This window comes from Capra hircus, chromosome 7, assembly GCF_001704415.2.
Source record: "Capra hircus breed San Clemente chromosome 7, ASM170441v1, whole genome shotgun sequence".
In the NCBI taxonomy this organism is placed as follows: Eukaryota; Metazoa; Chordata; class Mammalia; order Artiodactyla; family Bovidae; genus Capra; species Capra hircus.
In genome coordinates this window covers 103,322,568-103,341,264 of record NC_030814.1, presented here as the reverse complement: position 1 = coordinate 103,341,264, position 18,697 = coordinate 103,322,568, and the positions used below count along the sequence as shown (strand labels likewise).

General features: G+C 48.5%; 1 protein-coding gene across 7 annotated transcripts in view; it reads left to right on the top strand.

Moving 5' to 3' along the window:
• UNC13A (unc-13 homolog A) overlaps positions 16,981-18,697 on the top strand; it is a 66,658-nt gene continuing 64,941 nt past the window's right edge. For all 7 annotated transcript variants that reach the window (XM_018051392.1, XM_018051391.1, XM_018051396.1 and 4 more), the window contains exon 1: positions 16,981-17,149. In XM_018051392.1, the coding sequence (XP_017906881.1) occupies positions 17,128-17,149 (22 nt within the window). In that variant the 5' untranslated portion in view covers positions 16,981-17,127. The remainder of the gene's footprint in view (positions 17,150-18,697) is intronic.

Here is an 18,697-nt window from a genome sequence, read left to right as displayed (position 1 = left end):
AAGGCAACTGGGACCTGATGTTCTGAGTGTTCTGGAGTCCTGAGGTTTTCCTGTCCCAGAGTGTCCCTCAGTCTGGAGACCCTAATGTGAAGAGTAGGGGGAGCATCTCCCAAGAGATGAAAGAAGCATCTGGGGACCATTTCTGAAATCCCAGGCAACAGACTCCAGTCACTGCCCTCCTGCTTTTGTCCCCACCCAGCTCCATGCCTCTTTTCAGAGGGATCAAGTGATGAGATTGTGGGGTAAATGGAAAACCCTCAACTGTCAGGACTGCTGGATGCTCTAGTCTCCTTCCCCTGGCAATTCTTTTCTCTTTTTAACATTTTTATTGAGGTTGAACATAGACATGGTCAAGTTCATGAATGTCAGGAGTGGAGGTTGATGGAGGTCAGGGTTTAGGACATTTCCAGCCCCTGCTGTACCACCTTGGATACTCCAGTTCATTCTCCCCTCCCTCAAGATGACCACTTATCTGACTGTCATCACTTTGGTGAATTTACCCGAGTTTGAACTTCTCAGAGATGGGATTGCACAGGGTATCCACTCTTGGTTCTGGCTTCTCTGGCTCCTCATGTGTGTGGAACAGGCATTTGTCCCTTTTCATGGTTATGTAGTATTCCCAAGTATCTTTGCTTTCTTTTCATATTGTGATCAAATAAATATAACATATTACTTACCATTTTAGGGGCTTCCCTGATGGCTCAGCAGATAAAGAATCTGCCTGCGATGCAGGAAACACAGGAGATGCAGCTTCAATCCCTGGGTCAGGAATATCCCCTAGAGGAAGAAAACGGCAACCCATTCCAGTTTTCTTGCCTGAAAAATCCCATGGACAGAAGAGCTTTGTGGGCTACAGTTCAAAGGGTCAAAAAGAGTCAGACACAACTGAGTGATTGAGCATGCACTTATTATTTAACCATTTAAAGTGTATAATTCAGGGTATTTAGGACACTCACAATGTAGGATGACCCTCACTAGCATCTAGCTCCAAAATACTTAAAAGACCCCATACTATTTAGCAGTCTTCCCCATCCCCCTCCCTCCCAGCCACTGGCAACCACTAATCTGCTTTCTGTCCCTGTCGATTGTCCTGTTCTGAACATATTTCATACGACACGAAACCATTTCTCTCTGGCTTTCTTCACTCAGCATAATGTTTTCAAGGTGCATCCGTGTTGTATCATATGTGACCACTTTATTCCTTCCTGTGGACCCAGCACATTCAGCTTGTGCATTCACCTGTTGATGGACATTTGGGTTGTTACTCCCTTTCCGCTCTTGCAAACAGTGCTGCTGTAAAGATTCCTGGGCAAGTTTTTCTTGAACTTGCTTTCAATTCTCTTGGGTCTGTACCTAGGAGTGGAATTGCTGGGTCGTATGGTAAGTCTATATTTAGCTTTTGAAGAACTGCCAGGCTGTTTTCCACAGCAGCTCTTAAATTGTACATTCCTACTGGCAGTGTACAAGGGTTCCAAAGGCTCCACATCCTTGCAAACAATTAGATTTTCTCCTTCCTTATTGTAACCACTGGGTACCCATTTTTCACGATTCATCCATTTTCCTCATTGGTGAGCATTTGGGTTGCTTCCAGTCTGGAGCAATTGTGGATAAAGCTGTTTTGAGCATACTTGTACGTGTCTCTTGGTGACTATACTCTTTTCTCCCCCGGTGAATGCCTGGGGGTGGAATGGCTGAGTCATGGGGTAAGAAACGGTCAGGTTGTTTTCTCAGGTAGGCTGTGAGGGAGGAAATGTCCCCCATGTCCTACCAACACTTAGATTTCAGCCTTTTTGTTTTGTTTATAATTTGTTTTTTGCAGTATAAAAGTTTATACTTTTATAGAAGTATATTATAAGTTTATTTACAATATTTTGTTAGTTTCTGGTGTGCAGCAAAGTGATCCAGTTACGCACGTGCATGCACACACACACACACACACACACATCCTTTTTCATGTTCTTTTCCATTATGGTTTATCATAGGATATTTAAGATTATTCCCTGTGCTATACAGTAAGACTTTGTTTATTCATTCTATAGATAATAGCTTACATCTGCTAACCCCCAAACTCCCGATCCATCCCTCCCCGACCCCTCCTCCTGCTTGGCAACCACAAGTCTGTTCCCCAAGACTGTGAGTCTGTTTCTGTTTCTTAGATAAGCTCATTCATGTCATATTTTAGATTCCACACACAACTAGGATCATATGGTATTTATCCTTCTCTTTCTGCCTTACTTCAGTTAGTATGATAATTCTATTTCTATCCATGTTATTGCAAATGTCATTATTTTATTTTTTTATGACAGTTTTTTTAATATTTGCCCTTTCCCCCTTCTTCCCCCATGCCTATCACCAACCCTGTTCATCAACATTCATTAAGCGCTTGCGTTGACAACACTCTAGCTCTGGGTGCTGAGAAAGGAACAAAATTACTGGTCCTTGGTGCGACTCTCTCTGAATCTGGAATGGGAGGAAGCCTGAGGCTTGTATGTTTATATGTCAGTTCATTTCATTCTTGCAACAACTTGGCCCCAAGCTCTGAGTAAACGCATTTAATAAAGGAGAAAAAAGGATTCGGAGAGTTAAGGGGCAGATCCAGTATCTAGCACCCCAGCGGGGGATGTGAACCCAGGCTATGTAACTCCAGGCCCTGCAAGAGGCATTCATTCATCCATTCAGTAAACACTTTCTGACAAATTTCCTATGCCTCCAAGAGGTCCCCAAGGAGACCCCAGTCTGCAGGAGGAAGAGCTGGCCACAGATGCCCCCTAACTGTGGAGCCAGGGCTGGGCTAGAGGGTGGACCTGGAGCTGGAGGAGTCCAGAGTGGGGCAGTGAAGGCTCTGTATGGGGAGACAGGGAAGGTATCCTAGGAAAAGGGACATTGAAGCTGGGCTTTTGAAGAATGCACTTGAGTTCATCAGGCAGATCTTGCATTCATTAATTCAGCAAACATCCTCAGCCAAATCCTCTGTGCCAGCCTCACCTCAGCCTGGTTGCAAGGAGCTAGGAGAGACAGAACCAGACATGGACTCCCCAAAGAGTCATGGATGGGCTGGAAGGGGAAGGAGGGGCTGGTATTGCTCCAAATGGAGGAACATAGACGTTCTTCAGGGGTCTCCTGAGAGAAGGATGTGGCTTCAGTTCGCTCCTGCAGAGCAGAGAGTTGATGCTAAATGTTTTTGTTTTGAAATATATTGCATGGGTTAAATGAGACCAAGCCAACATGTGTGTGTGTGTGTGCGCGTGCGCTGAGTCTCCCAGTCATGCCTGACTCTTTGCGATCCTTTGGACTGTAGCCCATGGCTCCTCTGTTCATAGGATTCTGCAGGCAAGAACACTGAAGTGGGTCACTATTCCCTTCTCCAGCAGATCTTCCTGACCCAAGGATCGAACCTGGGTCTCCTGCATAGCAGCAGAATTCTTTACTGTCTGAGCTACCAAGGAAGCCCTCTTAAACCCCATACTATGGAGCAAAAAGGAAAGAGGCATCTAGGAGTGACCTGACAGGGATAGGCACTTGCTTGCAATGAGTTTATGTCATAAAATCACCAGGATGTGGGGTGGGGGTGGGTGGAATGGGGGAGGAAAGCTGCCTCTTATTTATAATCCCAGTCCTCTCTGGGTGGGCGATCTCTCAGCCACTCCCCCAAATTCCCCAATTAGTGCAAAGATGCCCCCAGAAATGGTGATTCCCTCCTCCTCTTAGCAGCTCAGGGTCCCACCAAGCTCCGCCCCCATGGGGGGCTGGACAAGACAGCCCACTTTGGACACTTACCAGAGGCTCGCAGACATGAATGCCCATCCCTTCCTCTCCCTCGGGCCACTCCAAATCCTACCTCAGTGTGGGCCCTAGATAGAGGATGAGTAGGGAGGGAGGTGCCAGGCTGGCGTGGCTTGGATCCCTGGGGGCTGCAGAGGATCGTGTAGGGGAACCATGAGTCACTGTGGAGCACATCCTCAACGTCATCCTCACAAAAGACCAGTCCCCCTTCCCCGCCCCATTCCACACACATGTATGCCAGACCGGTAGCAAGGGAGTCTTGGTCCCGACCTCAGGAGCTTCTAGCTCAGGGCTCCCAAAAGTGTTACCAAACTGGACTCAGGTCCTCTCACCCAATGCGCTGCAAAGCCAGTCAACTGATACCAGTTGTGGTGAAGGAAAGTGCAGCAATCCTTTGCACAGTGCCAAGTACGGCGAGAAGGTAGCTAAAGTGCCAAAGGTGTCCAACCTCTGATGGCTTCCAGGAAAGGGTGGTGAGGGTCACAGGGTGTATGACCATGTCATGGACATTTTTCCGATTGGTTGGTGATGAGTTAACAGGGTAATCAATCTTCTGCCTCCAACCAGTTTAGGCTCTATATGTTTGAGGTCAGCAGTTTCCATCTGGTGGGGTCCTGGTTTTTGCAAAAACAGCATAAGAATATGTGTCAGAAGGCACATAGCCTTGAGGGGTAACCTCAAGGATAAACTAGGGGTTTTGTGACTCTTTTTTCTGGTGGACCTATTTAATTTGCTATTACTTTCCCAGTTGACTGCTTCATTTTTGTTCCTGATTTTCCACTTCTCCAGTCATCAATTGCTTGAGTCTGCTCTCTCGGAAGGCCTAAGAAGCTAAAAGCTTTTTTCTACAAGCAAGAAGTGGGGAACACAGATGTCTGTCACTGGCAAGGCCCCACAGGGCGTGTTTCTGTTTCAGAGGGTGGAGAGCTCCCGAATCTCTGGTACCAGATTAATTCATTAATTATACCAGTCGATATTTATTTCTTTTTAAATTTTATTTTATCTTCGGCTGCGCGGGATCTTTGTCGCTGCACGCAGCCTTTCTTTAGTTGTGAAAACGGGGCTACTCTCTAGTCGTGGTGTGCCGGCTTGTCATTGTGTTGGCTTGTCTTGTTGCGGAGCATGGGTTCTAGGCCACCACAGGCTTCAGTGGCTGCCGAAACGCGGGCTCGAGATCCCTCAGGCTTCAGTAGCTGAGGTGCGCTGGGCTTGGTTGCTCTGCTGGCATGTGGAATCTTCCCAGACCAGGGATCAAATGCGTGTCCCCTGCTTTGGCACGCGGATTCTTAACCACTGGTCCACCAGGGAAGTCCGACATATATTGCTTGAGCTCCTTCTGTATGCTGCTGGGCAATGGGGAGACAATGTTTTCTGAGCTGCAGCCCTAGCTTCTAAAGAACTTGCTGCCTGGTTGGGAAACAGACAAGAAAACTGGTATAAGAACAGAAGATGCTGAAGGCCCCAGGGGCGTTCTCCAACCAGCCTTGGGCATCAGGGCTTTCCCAGACGAGGGGACATTTCAGCTGGGAAGGTTAGAGAAAGCAGCCTATACAGGAGAGAGGAGGAGGTGTTTCTGGCAATGGGAACAGTGCGTGCAGAAGCCTGCACAAAGGTGTGTCAGAGGAATTAAAGACATCTTACTGAGGCACGGTTTGGAGGCAGATGCTAGAGGAGGAGGGAAGATTGGGAGCCAATCACCGCGCAAGGAGAGCCTTGCGGCCAGAGCTTTCGAAGTACGTCCTCCAATTCGCTACCAGCTGTTGTATGAAGTACTGCTCTAGCGGTTACACCCCGCGGATCCAATCAGCGCCGGCCACCAGGGCGTGGTCAGGGGCGGGGCTGCATCCTGGCTGGCACGCAGGTCCAGGGCGGGAGGCGACCTGCCTTGTGGATTGCAGTCCGGGGAGGAGAACTGGGATTGGAGGAGACATAGAGGAGTCCTGACCTAGTTTCCCACCATCGTCCAGATCTGGAACCCCAAACTGCGCCGTGCCCGACATCCATACGCTTTCCAAATCAAACGGTCGCCATGGTATCCGCATCTCCCGTTCCACTGAAGACGCCGCCGTGTAACACAAGGCTGAAGACGACACAGGGGTCAAGGGTGCCGACCGCATGAGGGGGTCTGGTGAAGTGCAAACTCCAGCTATGTCCCTCCTCGGCTCTTTGACTTCCCTGTGCCTCAGTTTCCCCGTCGCTTGAACCTGTATCGAAACAGCCGCACCCAGTAGAGGCGCTGTTGGGATTAAAGGAGTTAAAACACTCCCAGCTCGAAGCAGAAGCTCCACGTGCTAAATGCGCATCGGGTTAATTATTCTTGTAATTTATCATTTTGCTTTGGAAATCTACTGGCCACAGGCAACCCTCTCAAGTAGACAACTGCCGGCGATCTGCTTGGGGTCTTCTCAGGGAGAGCATTCCCAACCCAGGCCTCTTTCCAGATGGATCGATTTTAACCACAATAAAGGTGGCATCCTGTTCTTAAACATAATAAAACATGGGTTCATTTGGGCTTGGCGTTCCCCTTTTGCATTCTAGAGCCCAAGTGTTTATGCATCTGGGTCTCAAACATTTTCAAAGGATTCTCGGGTGCCCTGGGCACCCGGACTCATACAGACCTGCCTGACAGTGCCTTAATGGTAGTCTTAGAGGCATGGCTTCGGGTCCAGCTGTGCCTCCTACTGTCAGCAGTTTGGGCACATGTTTTGGCATTTCTGATCAGTTTCCCACCTGTCAAAGATAACATCACTGAAGCCCCTTTGTCGAGTGTTCTCAGCCCTCTCCCTTGGCTGGGCGGGAGTCCATGGGGTCTTCAGCCAGTCTGGGGCGGAGAAGCAGGTCTCGGAAGGCTGGCATGAATGAGGGTGCACGTCTGAGTTGGGGCGTGTCTTGACTGGGGCAGTGGGGGCAGCAGGGGCCTGGAGACTGGAAAAGGCAGAGGCTTTGGGTTCCTGCTGGTTCCTTCCCTGAGCTGGATCCAGGCCCGAGGGTGGATGAGCCTCCCAAACTCTTGAGATTTTCACTTTGGACATAAAAAGCATCTCGACTCCAAGAGTCACTCCTTTACGCCTTGATTTAATGGAACCGAAGCATAAACGAGTAATGGAATGATTGTACACACCTGCGGAATGGAAATTATTGTATGCACCCGGGAAGATGGCGCATAAGAAAGGTAAGCAAGAACTCAGTAATTGTTGAGAGGGAGCCCTTGCTTTAAAAAACAAACGAACGAAAACTATCATTTTAGAGGATTTGGGAGTGTAGGTGTTAAGCGCTGCAGCTGAATTCCCTGGGTTTAAACCCCAACTCTGTCACTTCCTAGCTGCGTGAATTTGGGTATGTGACTTAAAATTTTTGTTCTGTTTCCCTGCCCATATAATCAACTTGGAGATTAAAGGAGTGAACATTTGTAGAGTTTTGCCCAGCACCTGGCACACTGAAGGAACTTGCTAAATAAAGTAATCCTCTGGAGCTGGTACCTCACTCCAGGTGACCCCCAACCGTGGGCATCAGCCGTTGGCCCAGTGCTGCCCCCTGCTGGTCACTCTGGGGACTTTAGACTGAGTCCCGCCTCTGAGGCCGGAGCCCCGCCTGGCCAGTCCCATGGCTTTGCCCCTTTCGAGGCCTCACTCTCTTGGCCAGTTCAATCGCTGTCTTGTATTATTAGCCTCCTTAGGCCAATCCATCATAGCTCATAACCGAGGCATAAAGGAGTAATGGGGTGAGCTATGAGGGAGCGCGTCCTCCCTTTGCCTAACCCTTTGGTTAGGACCTTTGTCCTCAATGTCTCTGCTTTTCAATATGCTGTCTAGGTTGGTCATAGCTTTTCTTCCAAGGAGCAAGTGACTTTTAATTTCATGGCTGCAGTCACCATCTGCAGTGATTTTGGAGCCCAATAAAATAGTCTCTCACTGTTTCCAGTATTTCTCCATCTATTTGCCATGAAGTGACGGGACCAGATGCCATGATCTTCGTTTTTTGAATTGAGTTTTAAGCAAACTTGTTCACTCTCCTCTTTCACTTCCTTTTGAAAGTTTAAGTTGCTTTTGAACTGTGGTGTTGGAGAAGACTCTTGAGAGTTCCTTGAGAGCAAGAAGATCAAATCAGTTAATCCTAAAGGAAATCAGTCCTGAATACTCATTTAAGAACTGATGCTGAAGCTGAAGCTCCAATACTTTGGCCACCTGATGCAAAGAACTGACTCACTGGGAAAGACCCTGGTGCTGGGAAAGATCGAGAGCAGGAGGAGAAGGCAATGACAGAGGGTGAGATGATTGGATGGTATCATTGACTCGATGGACATGAGTTTGAGCAAGCTCCGGGAGTTGGTGATGGACAGGGAAGCCTGGTGTGCTGCAGTCCATGGGACTGCAAAGAGTTGGACACGATTGAGTGACTGAACTTTCATCAAGAGGCTCTTTAGTTTTTCTTTGCTTTCTGCCATAAGGATGGTGTCATCTGTGTATCTGAGGTTATTGATATAATATTTGCTATGCTGTCTGCTAGGAATGCCCTTCCTCCAGTTCTTCAGTGCCTAGGGAGACCTCTTCACTCTCTGGCTTCCTCTCTTCCAGGACACCTTTCCCAGTGTACCAATCAGAGCCTCCTTCCTCCTTAGTCATCTCTCAGCACTGACTGCAGAGATCGGGTTCTTCGGCCCCACATCTTTCTCCCGGACCCCAGGCAGGATCTATCCCCTCCCCAGGCCTTGGACATGGCGTGGACATGGGTGTGGATCCAGGCTGTGTTTTTTGAATGAATGAGTGATTACATGAACATCTGTGTTGCATAAACAGCCTATTCCGAGAGTTGGTCCAATCTTACTTTATATCCCAGCCTTGTCTCCCCAATATCTCAGGAACTCAGTCTTCCTATTTGTGAAATGAGCACAGTACTGCACCCACCTCAGGTTGCAGAGGATTAAGGGAAATAGGATATGTCAGGCACCCAGCACATTGACAAACACACAGTGGGCCTTCAGGAACCACATGAGCTCTCTTGTCCTCTCCAATTATGAGAAATAATTAAGAGAAACTTGGCCTCAGGACTCATGTCCTACCTCATCTATTGCAGTACCCCCCTGTTCCTGACCTGCCCCAGGACAAGGCCGTTGATAACAGAACTGTCAGAGGAAGAGGAGGATTTGTTCCACAGGACAGTCCCAAGGGCTCTGAATTCCATGTCCCCCACATATAACATTGCTTGCTACCCTGATTACAGGGACTGGAGTCACAGACAGACAAACAGCTGGACGGTGGAAGCCTGAGTTTGATGTAGAAGCCAGGCAGCCCTTTACCCTCTGTCTGCACTCTGGCCCCAAGTGGCTACACCCCATCTCATGTTGATGTCTCTCCCATTTGCATCACCAGCCCAACCTCCCCCCTGAACTTCAGACTCAAATATCCAACTGTACTGGCTATTCTCACTGGGTGCCTTGTAAGCATCTCACATTCAGCCAGTCTGAAGCACAGGTCCCAGTTTCTCACCCTGAGATCAACTTCTTCATCAGCACGGCAGGTGAATGGCTACACCATCGTTCCGCTCCCCAGGTCCCAAAGCCTGGACTCATTCTCATCACTTCTCTTCCTTCACCCCGCATGTCCAGTCCATCCAGTTGTCCTCTAGGCTCAGACTTCAGAATGACCCAAACCTGCCCAGCACTCCTGTGGGTCCTGCCAGCCCCTTCCTGGATCCTTCCCTGGCCTTCCACCACTTACATTCCCACCCTGAACATCCCTGCTCCCCTGAGCAGCCTCAGAGAGATCCTTAAAATGATCAATCAGAAATTCTTAAAATGACACTGAGCTCAGCACAGTGCAGTCACCCCTCCCCGCCCCCAACCTGGGCAGTTGGGGCATCAGAGAGAGGTCTGGCATGGGGTTTGTGGGTGAAGATGAGGCCTTGGTGGTCACAAAGTGCCCATGGAGTCTCTGGTCCTGCTGGGTCTATGTTCTGCCCCCCGGGCTGAGATCTCATCTCTCCCTGTCAGTTTCCTCCTGTCTGTCTGTCTCTCTGCATCCCAGACTCCTCCCCATATCCCCTAGGCTCTTTATAACCCTTGCTCATCTCCTACCTGTCTCATTCTGCTCCAGCCACACCAGCCTCCTTGGTATTCCTCCAACACACCAGCCATAGTCACACTTCAGGGCCTTTGCGTCTGCTCTGCTCTCTTTCTAGAACCCCGCTCCCCCAACTCTCCCCATGCCTGTCTCCTTCTCCTTCCTTGGGTCTCAGCTCCTGTGTTGCCTCCACCAGGAGGAGGTGGTTACCTTCTCCTCCACCATTTCTATCATGGGACCCTCCCTGTTTTCCTCCTAATTTTCCTTGATTTTCTCTGCTTATTTTTGTTTCCAACTCTCATGCTAGGGACCATGTCACTTGTTGGATCCTGTTGACGAGAGTAGTTCCCAGCATCCAGATGGTGCCAAGAAATGTTTGCTGGACAAACTGATTGACATCTGACTCATATCTGTCTCCTCCGTGGAGCTTCGCTCAGTGCCAGAAACATCACGTGTACCCAGTAAGGACTGGAAATTTATCTGAAGACCAAACAGTGTTGCCCTGTGTGGGGATTCTAGAAGCAGCTCTGTTCATTCCCCACTAGAAAGCTGAGCTCAGCAGATGCTGTGGAGGAGGAATTTTCTTATCCAAAGCCCAAACATCTCCACAGCTTCTCTTGGCACCAGGGATTGGAAAGTTTTAATAAGAGCAGAGTCTCTGGGGATGGCCAGGAGCTTGGATGGCTGGGAGGGATGTGTGTGTGCATTTGGTGGAGTGGGGAGGGGGGCGGGTGCACTCTTCACAGATATGTGTGTCTATATGTGTGTGTTGCACTTTTCACCAGTCTGTGAGCCATCTCCCATCATCTCTCTTTCAACAATTTTTATCTGTGGATTTCATAGGATGGTGGAGAGAAAGTGAGACATCGGAAGCTACGTGAGAGATGGAAGGAGAGAGAGATAAAGAGTGCAAGGGAGTTTGCAAAATTCATGAATGTAGATGGGCAGTGAGGAGAGTCAGGGAAGGAGGGAACCCCAGAGAAGAGAGGGCAAGAGAAAGACATCAGGGCATAATTAAGTGGGGAGATGAGATAGCTCAGATAAATAGCTTTGGAATGAGCCAAGTTGTTGCTGGGAGTGAAATGGGACACCTGGGCTTAAAAATTAATTGGATTTGAGCGATCAATTTATCAGGGTCTTTGGCAAAAGGACAGAGATGAGGGATGGGTGAGAGAGAGAGAATAAGAGAGACCAATGGGTATCAAACATATTAAGAGAACATAATTCACAGTAACAAATTAAAGGTGAAGAGTTACATAGTTATCCTGACTGATGTAGGAATACAGTTGCTAAAATTCACCACCTGTTCATGATAAAGAAAAAAAAATTTTTTTTAAGAAAAACACTTTAACACACTGTAAATAGAAGTAGATCTCCTTTATTTGATTTTCTATTAAAAACCCATAGCAGATATCATATTTAATGGTAAATGTTGAAATGTTTTCTTTCAAATGCAGAACAAGGGAAGGGTGCCTGTTACCATGGTGTCTGAGATTGTACTAAAGTACCTGACCTGTATGGTAGGCTAGGAAAAAAAAAAGAAAGGCCAAAGGACTGGAAAGGAAATGAAAATGTCTTCATTTACAGATGACATCTTTGTGTACAATGAAAATCTCAAAGAATCTGCAGATCTATTTCTTGGATTTACAGAAGGTTAATCAAGTTTATTAGATACTTGAGCCAATTGCATTTTAAACTCCTGTGACTAACAGGTTAAAAAAAAAAGTAACCTAAAAAGACTACTTATTCATAGCCTGAAATATACAAATTACCTAGAAATAAATCTGAAAAACGAAGACATGGAAGATTTATGGAGGAAGTTGTCAGCTTTACTGAAAGATAGACAAATGGAAAGACCTGTATTCACGCTTCAGATGAGTCAGTATGAGAAAAGATTCTTCCCTTATTTGGCTTCTAGATTCAATGCAATTTCAGTCAAAGTCCCAACTGGATTTCTCCACAGAACCCAACAAGCTGAGAGAAAAAGAAGAATAATCCGGATGCTCTGAGGATGAAAGAATGGCATTATTAGCAGATATCAAGGACAGGTATAAAGTTCTGTAACAGGGATAGATGGTCCCAGGACAGAAGGAAGAGCCAGAACAGACCCCAGGTGGGACAGATACCCCGCAGCACTGAGTACTCTGGTCTCTCTGTGTCCACTATGAAGTCCACACTTGTACAAACACTTGCTTTGTGACCGTTTCATTAAAGAGTGTTGGGACAATTGATTATCCACATTGGAAAAAATATATACAATTGGACTTTATTTCACGCCACACTCCCAAATCAGTTCCAAGAGAGATCGAGCTGCCGCTGCTGCTGCTAAGTCGCTTCAGTTGTGTCTGACTCTGTGCGACCCCATAGATGGCAGCCCACCAGGATCCCCCATCTCTGGGATTCTCCAGGCAAGAACACTGGAGTGGGTTGCCATTTCCTTCTCCAATGCGTGAAAGTGAAAAGTGAAACTGAAGTTGCTCAGTCGTGTCCGAGTCTTAGTGACCCCATGGACTGCAGCCTGCCAGGCTCCTCCGTCCATGGGATTTTCCAGGCAAGAGTACTGGAGTGGAGTGCCATCGCCTCCTCTGAGAGAGATCAAGACTTGACTGTAAATGACAAGGCTTAGGATATAGAAGATGCTATGAAAATATCTTTCTGATCCTGGGACAGGAAAGGATTCCCTAAACAAAACATAATGTCTGTTCATCACAAGAAAAGAAATCTGTCACTATGTATAGTGATGGATGTTAACTAGGCTCCGCATGATGAGCATTTCAAACTGTGTGCAAATATCAAATCATTATGTTGTACATCTGAAACTAATATAATGTTACATGTTGATTATGCCTGAAAGGAAAAAAAAGTGTGCTTACTGTAAAGGTAAATATTGATCAAGTGGAAGAATTTAAAATTAAATCCATAGAGACAGAAAACAGATTAATGGTTGCCAGGGCCTCAGGGGAGAGGAGCACAGGGAGTGCCTGCTGGTGGGGATGGAATGTTTTAGTTCTAGACAGAAGCAGTACTGGTTTTTCCAGCAGTCATGTGTGGATGTGAGAGTTGGACTATAAAGAAAACTGAGCGCCAAAGAATTGATGCTTTTGAACTGTGGTGTTGGAGCAGGCTCTTGAGAGTCCCTTGGACTGCAAGGAGATCCAACCAGTCCATCCTATAGGCAATCAGTCCTGAATATTCATTGGAAGGACTGATGCTGAAGCTGAAACTCCAATACTTTGGCCACCTGATACAAAGAACTGACTCATTTGAAAAGACCCTGATGCTGGGAAAGATTGAAGGCAGGAGGAGAAGGGGATGACAGAGGATGAGATGGTTGGATGGCATCACTGACTCAATGGACATGGGTTTGAGTGAACTCCGGGAGTTGGTGATGGACAGGGAGGCCTGGCGTGCTGCAGTCCATGCGGTCGCAAAGAGTCGGACGTGACTGAGCGACTGAACTGCAGTGAACCAAGTAGTGCTTGCCCAGCATTGTGAATATGCTAAATGCCGCTGAACTGTCCACTTTAATGTATGAAAATGGTAAATTTTGTGATGTTTATTTTATGACAGTAAGATAAAGGAAATTAAAATTAAGAGCTTCTTAGAAACTTCCACTCACCACTTCCATTCACTGCTTCACTCATGGTGAATTCCCTCCCCATGAGTGTGGGCTGGGCTTGGTGATTTGCTTACAAATGACAGAGCAGGGAAAGGTGACATTGATAGCTTGAGAGTGGATAAACTTGGCAGATAACACCTTACCCAGGTGACCAAAATTAACATGCTCTGTGACATCACTGGCCATCAGGGACCTCCGGTATGAAATGATGCGGAGGGAACCCCAGCTCTGCAGTCTTCCTCCCGAACCCGATAACCCCAGTCTAATCATGAGAAAATATCAGATGAACCCAGATCAGGGGGCTTTCAACAGAATACCTGACCAGTGCTCTTCAAAATTATCAAGGCCGTGAAAAACGAGGCAAGACTAAAGAAACTCACAGAGAGGAGGAGACCGAGGAGACCAGATGACCAAATGCAGCATAGGAGCCTGGATTGGGTCCTGGACCAGAAAGAGACTATTAGTGGAAAGACTAGTGAAAGATAAGGTTTGCAATTTAGTTGACAACAAGTGAATAATGAATGCCAATGTGGATGTTTGAGTTTTGACATATGTATCTTGTAGGGCTTTCCAGGTGGTACAGTGGTAAAGAATCTGCCTGCCACAGCAGGAGATGCAAGTTCAATCCCTGGGTCGGGAAGATCCCCTGGAGTGGGAAACAGCAACCCACTCCGGTATTCTTGCCCGGAAAATCCCATGGACGGAGGAGCCTGGTAAGCCACAGTACATGAGGTACGGAGAGTCAGACACGACTGAGCAACTGAGTGTGATGTGCCTTGTAACCGTATGTAAGATGTTAATATTAGTGGAGGCTGGATGAAGGATATGCAGAAATGCTCCGTGCTTTTTAGAGCTCTGTGCTCCTGCAGCTTTTTTATACATCCAACATCTTTCCAAAATAAAAAGGTTACTTTAAAAATTAAGAGCTTCTGTTGAGAAAATGACACCATGAATAGAATAGAAACAAGCCACAAAATTGGAGATTTTTACAACACATGAAACCAACAAAAGATTCATAACTACAAATCAATAGGAAAAGACCATCATATTTTTTTAAATAAAAGACTTCAACAGGCATTTCACCCTAATAAGAAACCAAAAAATTACATAAAGTGTTCTACTTTATGAGCAATCGAAAAGCTAATCAAGACCAAAATGAGGCACCATTTCACCCTTTCTGTTTTGGAACAGTTCAAAAACCCAGACAACTCAAAGTGTTGGCAAGGATGTGGAACAGTCAGATGCTTATATGATGCTATTGCAATGTAAATTGCTGAAGCCACATCAAAACAAGTTGAATATTGTTTCATGAAGCCAAGTATGTAGGTGTTTTATGATCAAGCTATCACTACTCGCATGTACCAGCCTACATTTCTGAGAATGGTTATAAAAGCTGTGTTTGCGATAATCCCAGTGGGCAAACAACCTTAAAGTTCACCAACTGGAAAATAAATAAAGATGTACTAATCAGGAACTTCTCTGGCAATCCAGGATTAAGACTCCTCGCTTCCACTGCAGAGGGAATGGGTTCAATCCCTGGTTGGAGAACTAAGATCCTGCATTCCATAAAATTAAATAAACAAATACTTTAATAAAATGTAATAGGTCAGAGGAATACTATACAGCAGTGGAAATGCATGCTCTACAGCTAACCACGGAAACTCAGATGAATATCAGTAAAATCGTGTTGCGCACACACACACTCAAAGTTAAAAGAATGTGAGTTTTATTCTAGTTGTGTCAAGTAAAAAATATACAAACCATGATAAATATGTGGTAAAACTATGAGGAAAAGTAGGAGAATGAAAAGCAAAATTCAACATAGTTCATCCTTCAGAGATGAGACAATAGATTGGGGAGGGGCTGCGGCCCACAGGAGCCTCCACTGTGAGGATACTGTTCTGTACCCAAGCACCTGTCATCGCTCCTCCTTATTCCTTATGCTTGCTCCTTGGAAGAAAAGCTGTGACAAACCTGGACAGCGTGTTAAAAAGCAGAGACATCACTTTACTGACAAAAGTCCATAGAGCCAAAGCTTTGGTTTTTCAAGTTGTATTGATGTGAGAGTTGGACCATAAAGAAGGCTGAATGTTGAAGAATTGATGCTTTGGGGCTCTGGTGTTGGAGGAGACTTTTGAGAGTCCCTTGGACTGCCAGGGGATCAAACCAGTCAATCTTAAAGGAAATCAACCCTGAATATTCATTGGAAGGACTGAAGCCGAAGCTCCAATACTTTGCCCACCTGATTTGAAGCACTGACTCATTAGAAAAGACCCTGATGCTGGGAAAGATTGAAGGCAGGAGAAGGGGATGATATGACAAGATGGTTGGATGGCATCACTGACTCAATGGACATGAGTTTGAGCATGCTCTGAGAGATGGTGAAGGACAAGGAAGCCTGGCGTGCTGCAGTCCATGGGGTCACAAAGAGTCAGACACAACTGAGTGGCTGAACAACAACAAATTCCTTACCTATGGTTAATGGATATGGAATAAAAAATGTTAAAGCAATGAGAATCACAACAATGGTTAGTGTTATACATTACTATTCCAAGTGCTTTCAGGTGTTAATTTATACAGTATATCCTGCAACTCTATGAAGGAGTTCCTGTTACCTCTTTTACAGGCAGGGAAACTGAGGCAGAGTGGTCACATGACTTGTCTGAGGTCATGCTGGTGATTACAGGCAGAGTTGGGTTTTGAACACAGGCTTCACTAACTCCATATACATCTTGTGTTGATGAAGTTCCTTCATATATGTTGGGGGCTGGGGACTCTCTGAGGCTCAGCCTCTGGGGCTGTTCTAGGTACTGGCATTACAGACTGAACAGGTTTGCTGGCCACCAGCTCACTTGGAACTGGCGGGTCAGATGTGTGGAGAGAGATGGTGAGCAGAGCTATGCTGGGGTCAGGGCCCAACCAGAGGAAGAGTTGGAATCCAGGGGAGTCCAGAAAGGTGGAGTCAGGGCTCAGTTTGGGGGAATTAGGTAAGGCTTTCTGGAGAAGGGTATATTCAAACTGGGCATTGATGGATGAATAGGAGTTGCCAGTTACACAAGGGAGTGAAGGATGGAATCCAGTCTAAGTGTGTGCAAAGATCCACAGGCTGAGCAAAACAGGGACACAGAGAGACCTAAACAGGACGTGGCAGAGACACAGAGAGACTGGAGAGAGAGGAGCACAGAGGGAGACACATTACCGAGAGAGACCGGGAGTCAGAGAGGAGAACAGAGAGACCCAGAGAGGGAGACAGAGAGACAGAGGCAAAGAGACAGAGAAATAGAGATACTCAGAAAGAGCAGAGAGACAGCCAAGATCTCGAGGTTGAGAGCTAAAGGAGAAACGAAAACACGTAGAATCAGAAGCGAATCTGCGTGGTGGCCGCCCTCAGCCCCCACCCGGCTCCGGCCCTTTAAACCCCACCCCCACCGCTCGAGCTCGCTGCGCCCGCGCCCCATCAGGCGTCCGCGGGCTCCGCCCGCCAGGCTCACATCAGCACCACGTCAGGAGCTGTCCGCGCCCCCGGTGCTGAACCAAGATGGCCGGCGGCGGAGGCCGGGCCCCGGCGTGAGCTGAGCGAGCGCGGGCTGCAGCCCCCGCCATGCCCCACCCCAGCGGCAGCTAAACCTGACCTGACAGAGCCGGCCCGCCGGCGACTCTGGAGACATGTCTCTGCTTTGCGTTGGAGGTAGGAGGCGAGGCTGCGGGACGGGGAGCCGATGTGGACCCGAACTGGGCTCGGGGTCCGTGTGGATGCGGCTGGACTCCTGAGGGGGTGACCCGCGTACACGCGGCTTGACTTCTGAGGGGGTGGCCCTTGTAGACGAGTCAGGGTGCCTGAGAAGGTGATCCGTGTAGACACAGCTGGGCTCTCAGGGGTCCTGGTTGCCGCTGCTGGGGTCGTGTGGACACGGCTGAACGCGGAGGCCCGTGTGGACGCGGGCGAGGGTTCGGGGCTCCATCTGGAAACGGTCTAGTCTGGGTTGTCTGTGCTGAATAAGTTATTAGCGGCTTCGTGTGGAAGGAGCGGGGTAGTTCGAATGAATCCTGCAGGGTCCTTGGAAAGAGTCTCGTCCTGTGGGCTGGGCTGCGGACCCGCCTCGGAATTCGGAGAGGAGTGCAGGGGGAGCGGTCTCCAAGCCCTGGGCGTGTAAGATTTGAGTGGAGGGGCTTGACTATTAGGACTACCGGTGAGCTCTAGGTACTCCTCACCCTGGGAGTGGAAAGGACTGGGGGAGGAGGCCGGGGAGACCCCTTCCAGCACCCTAAGAGAGCTGTGATGGAGGGGTCTGGAGGCGCTTTTCCAGTTAACTCTTTGGTTTCCCTAATGGGGGCTGGGGGAGTCGCCTGAGGGCCTCACCCTCTCCGCCTCTTTGGCCCCACCGAACAAACACCTATCCGACCTTCTCCGCAGGGAGCCGACCCCTTGGAAGTGCAGTACCCCCTGCACCCCTCACGGCCCATCCTCACCTCACCCACTTTGCGCTGGAGGGAGGGAGGGAGGGAGGGAGAGGTGGGGTGGAGCTATTTTGGGGCCAGAACGCCATCTGCACCGAGGCCCACGCCCAGGCCCACGCTCTGCGTTTGGGTGGGTGGAGTGAGAGATTCCGGAGGGGCATGACTCCTTCCTTCCCCCCTCAAGCCGCCGCCGCACCCCTGAGGCAGGGTAGGGGAGAAGCCAGCCCACCTGGACCAAGGCGCCTGGGGCACTCCTGAGTTCTCAGCAGGGGACCTTTGCGGGCAGGGGTGGTAGCCCAACCAGGGTTCAAGACTTATAGAGGTCTCAACCTTGGGTTTTAAGTACCGAGGTCCGCCTCCCCTCACTTCTACTCCCTTCCAGAAGGCTGAGGTGGAAGAAGAGGTGTATCGGCCAAGCCTGAGCCGGCAGGCTTCAGGACACCTTAGGCAGCCCGGAGTGTGATGTGTGTGTGTGATGTGTGTGTGTGATGTGTGTGTGTGATGTGTGTGTGTGATGTGTGCGTGTGTGTGTGTGTGAAAGAGAATGAGAGAGAGAAATCTAGAGAGGGGGAGAGAGAGAGAAGGGTGATGAACCCCGGCCTTCTCCTGGACCCTGGTGGGAAGGCCCGGGAGCCGGGAACCGCCCCCGCTGCCCCTCCCCCTTGCTCCCCTCCCCCTGTGCTGTGACTCTCCATTCACAAACCCAACCCCGCCCGCCCGCTCCCCGCCGCGGTGGCTTCCCGCGTGCTGCTAGCGCGGGGCTGTGCTGGCGTGGACG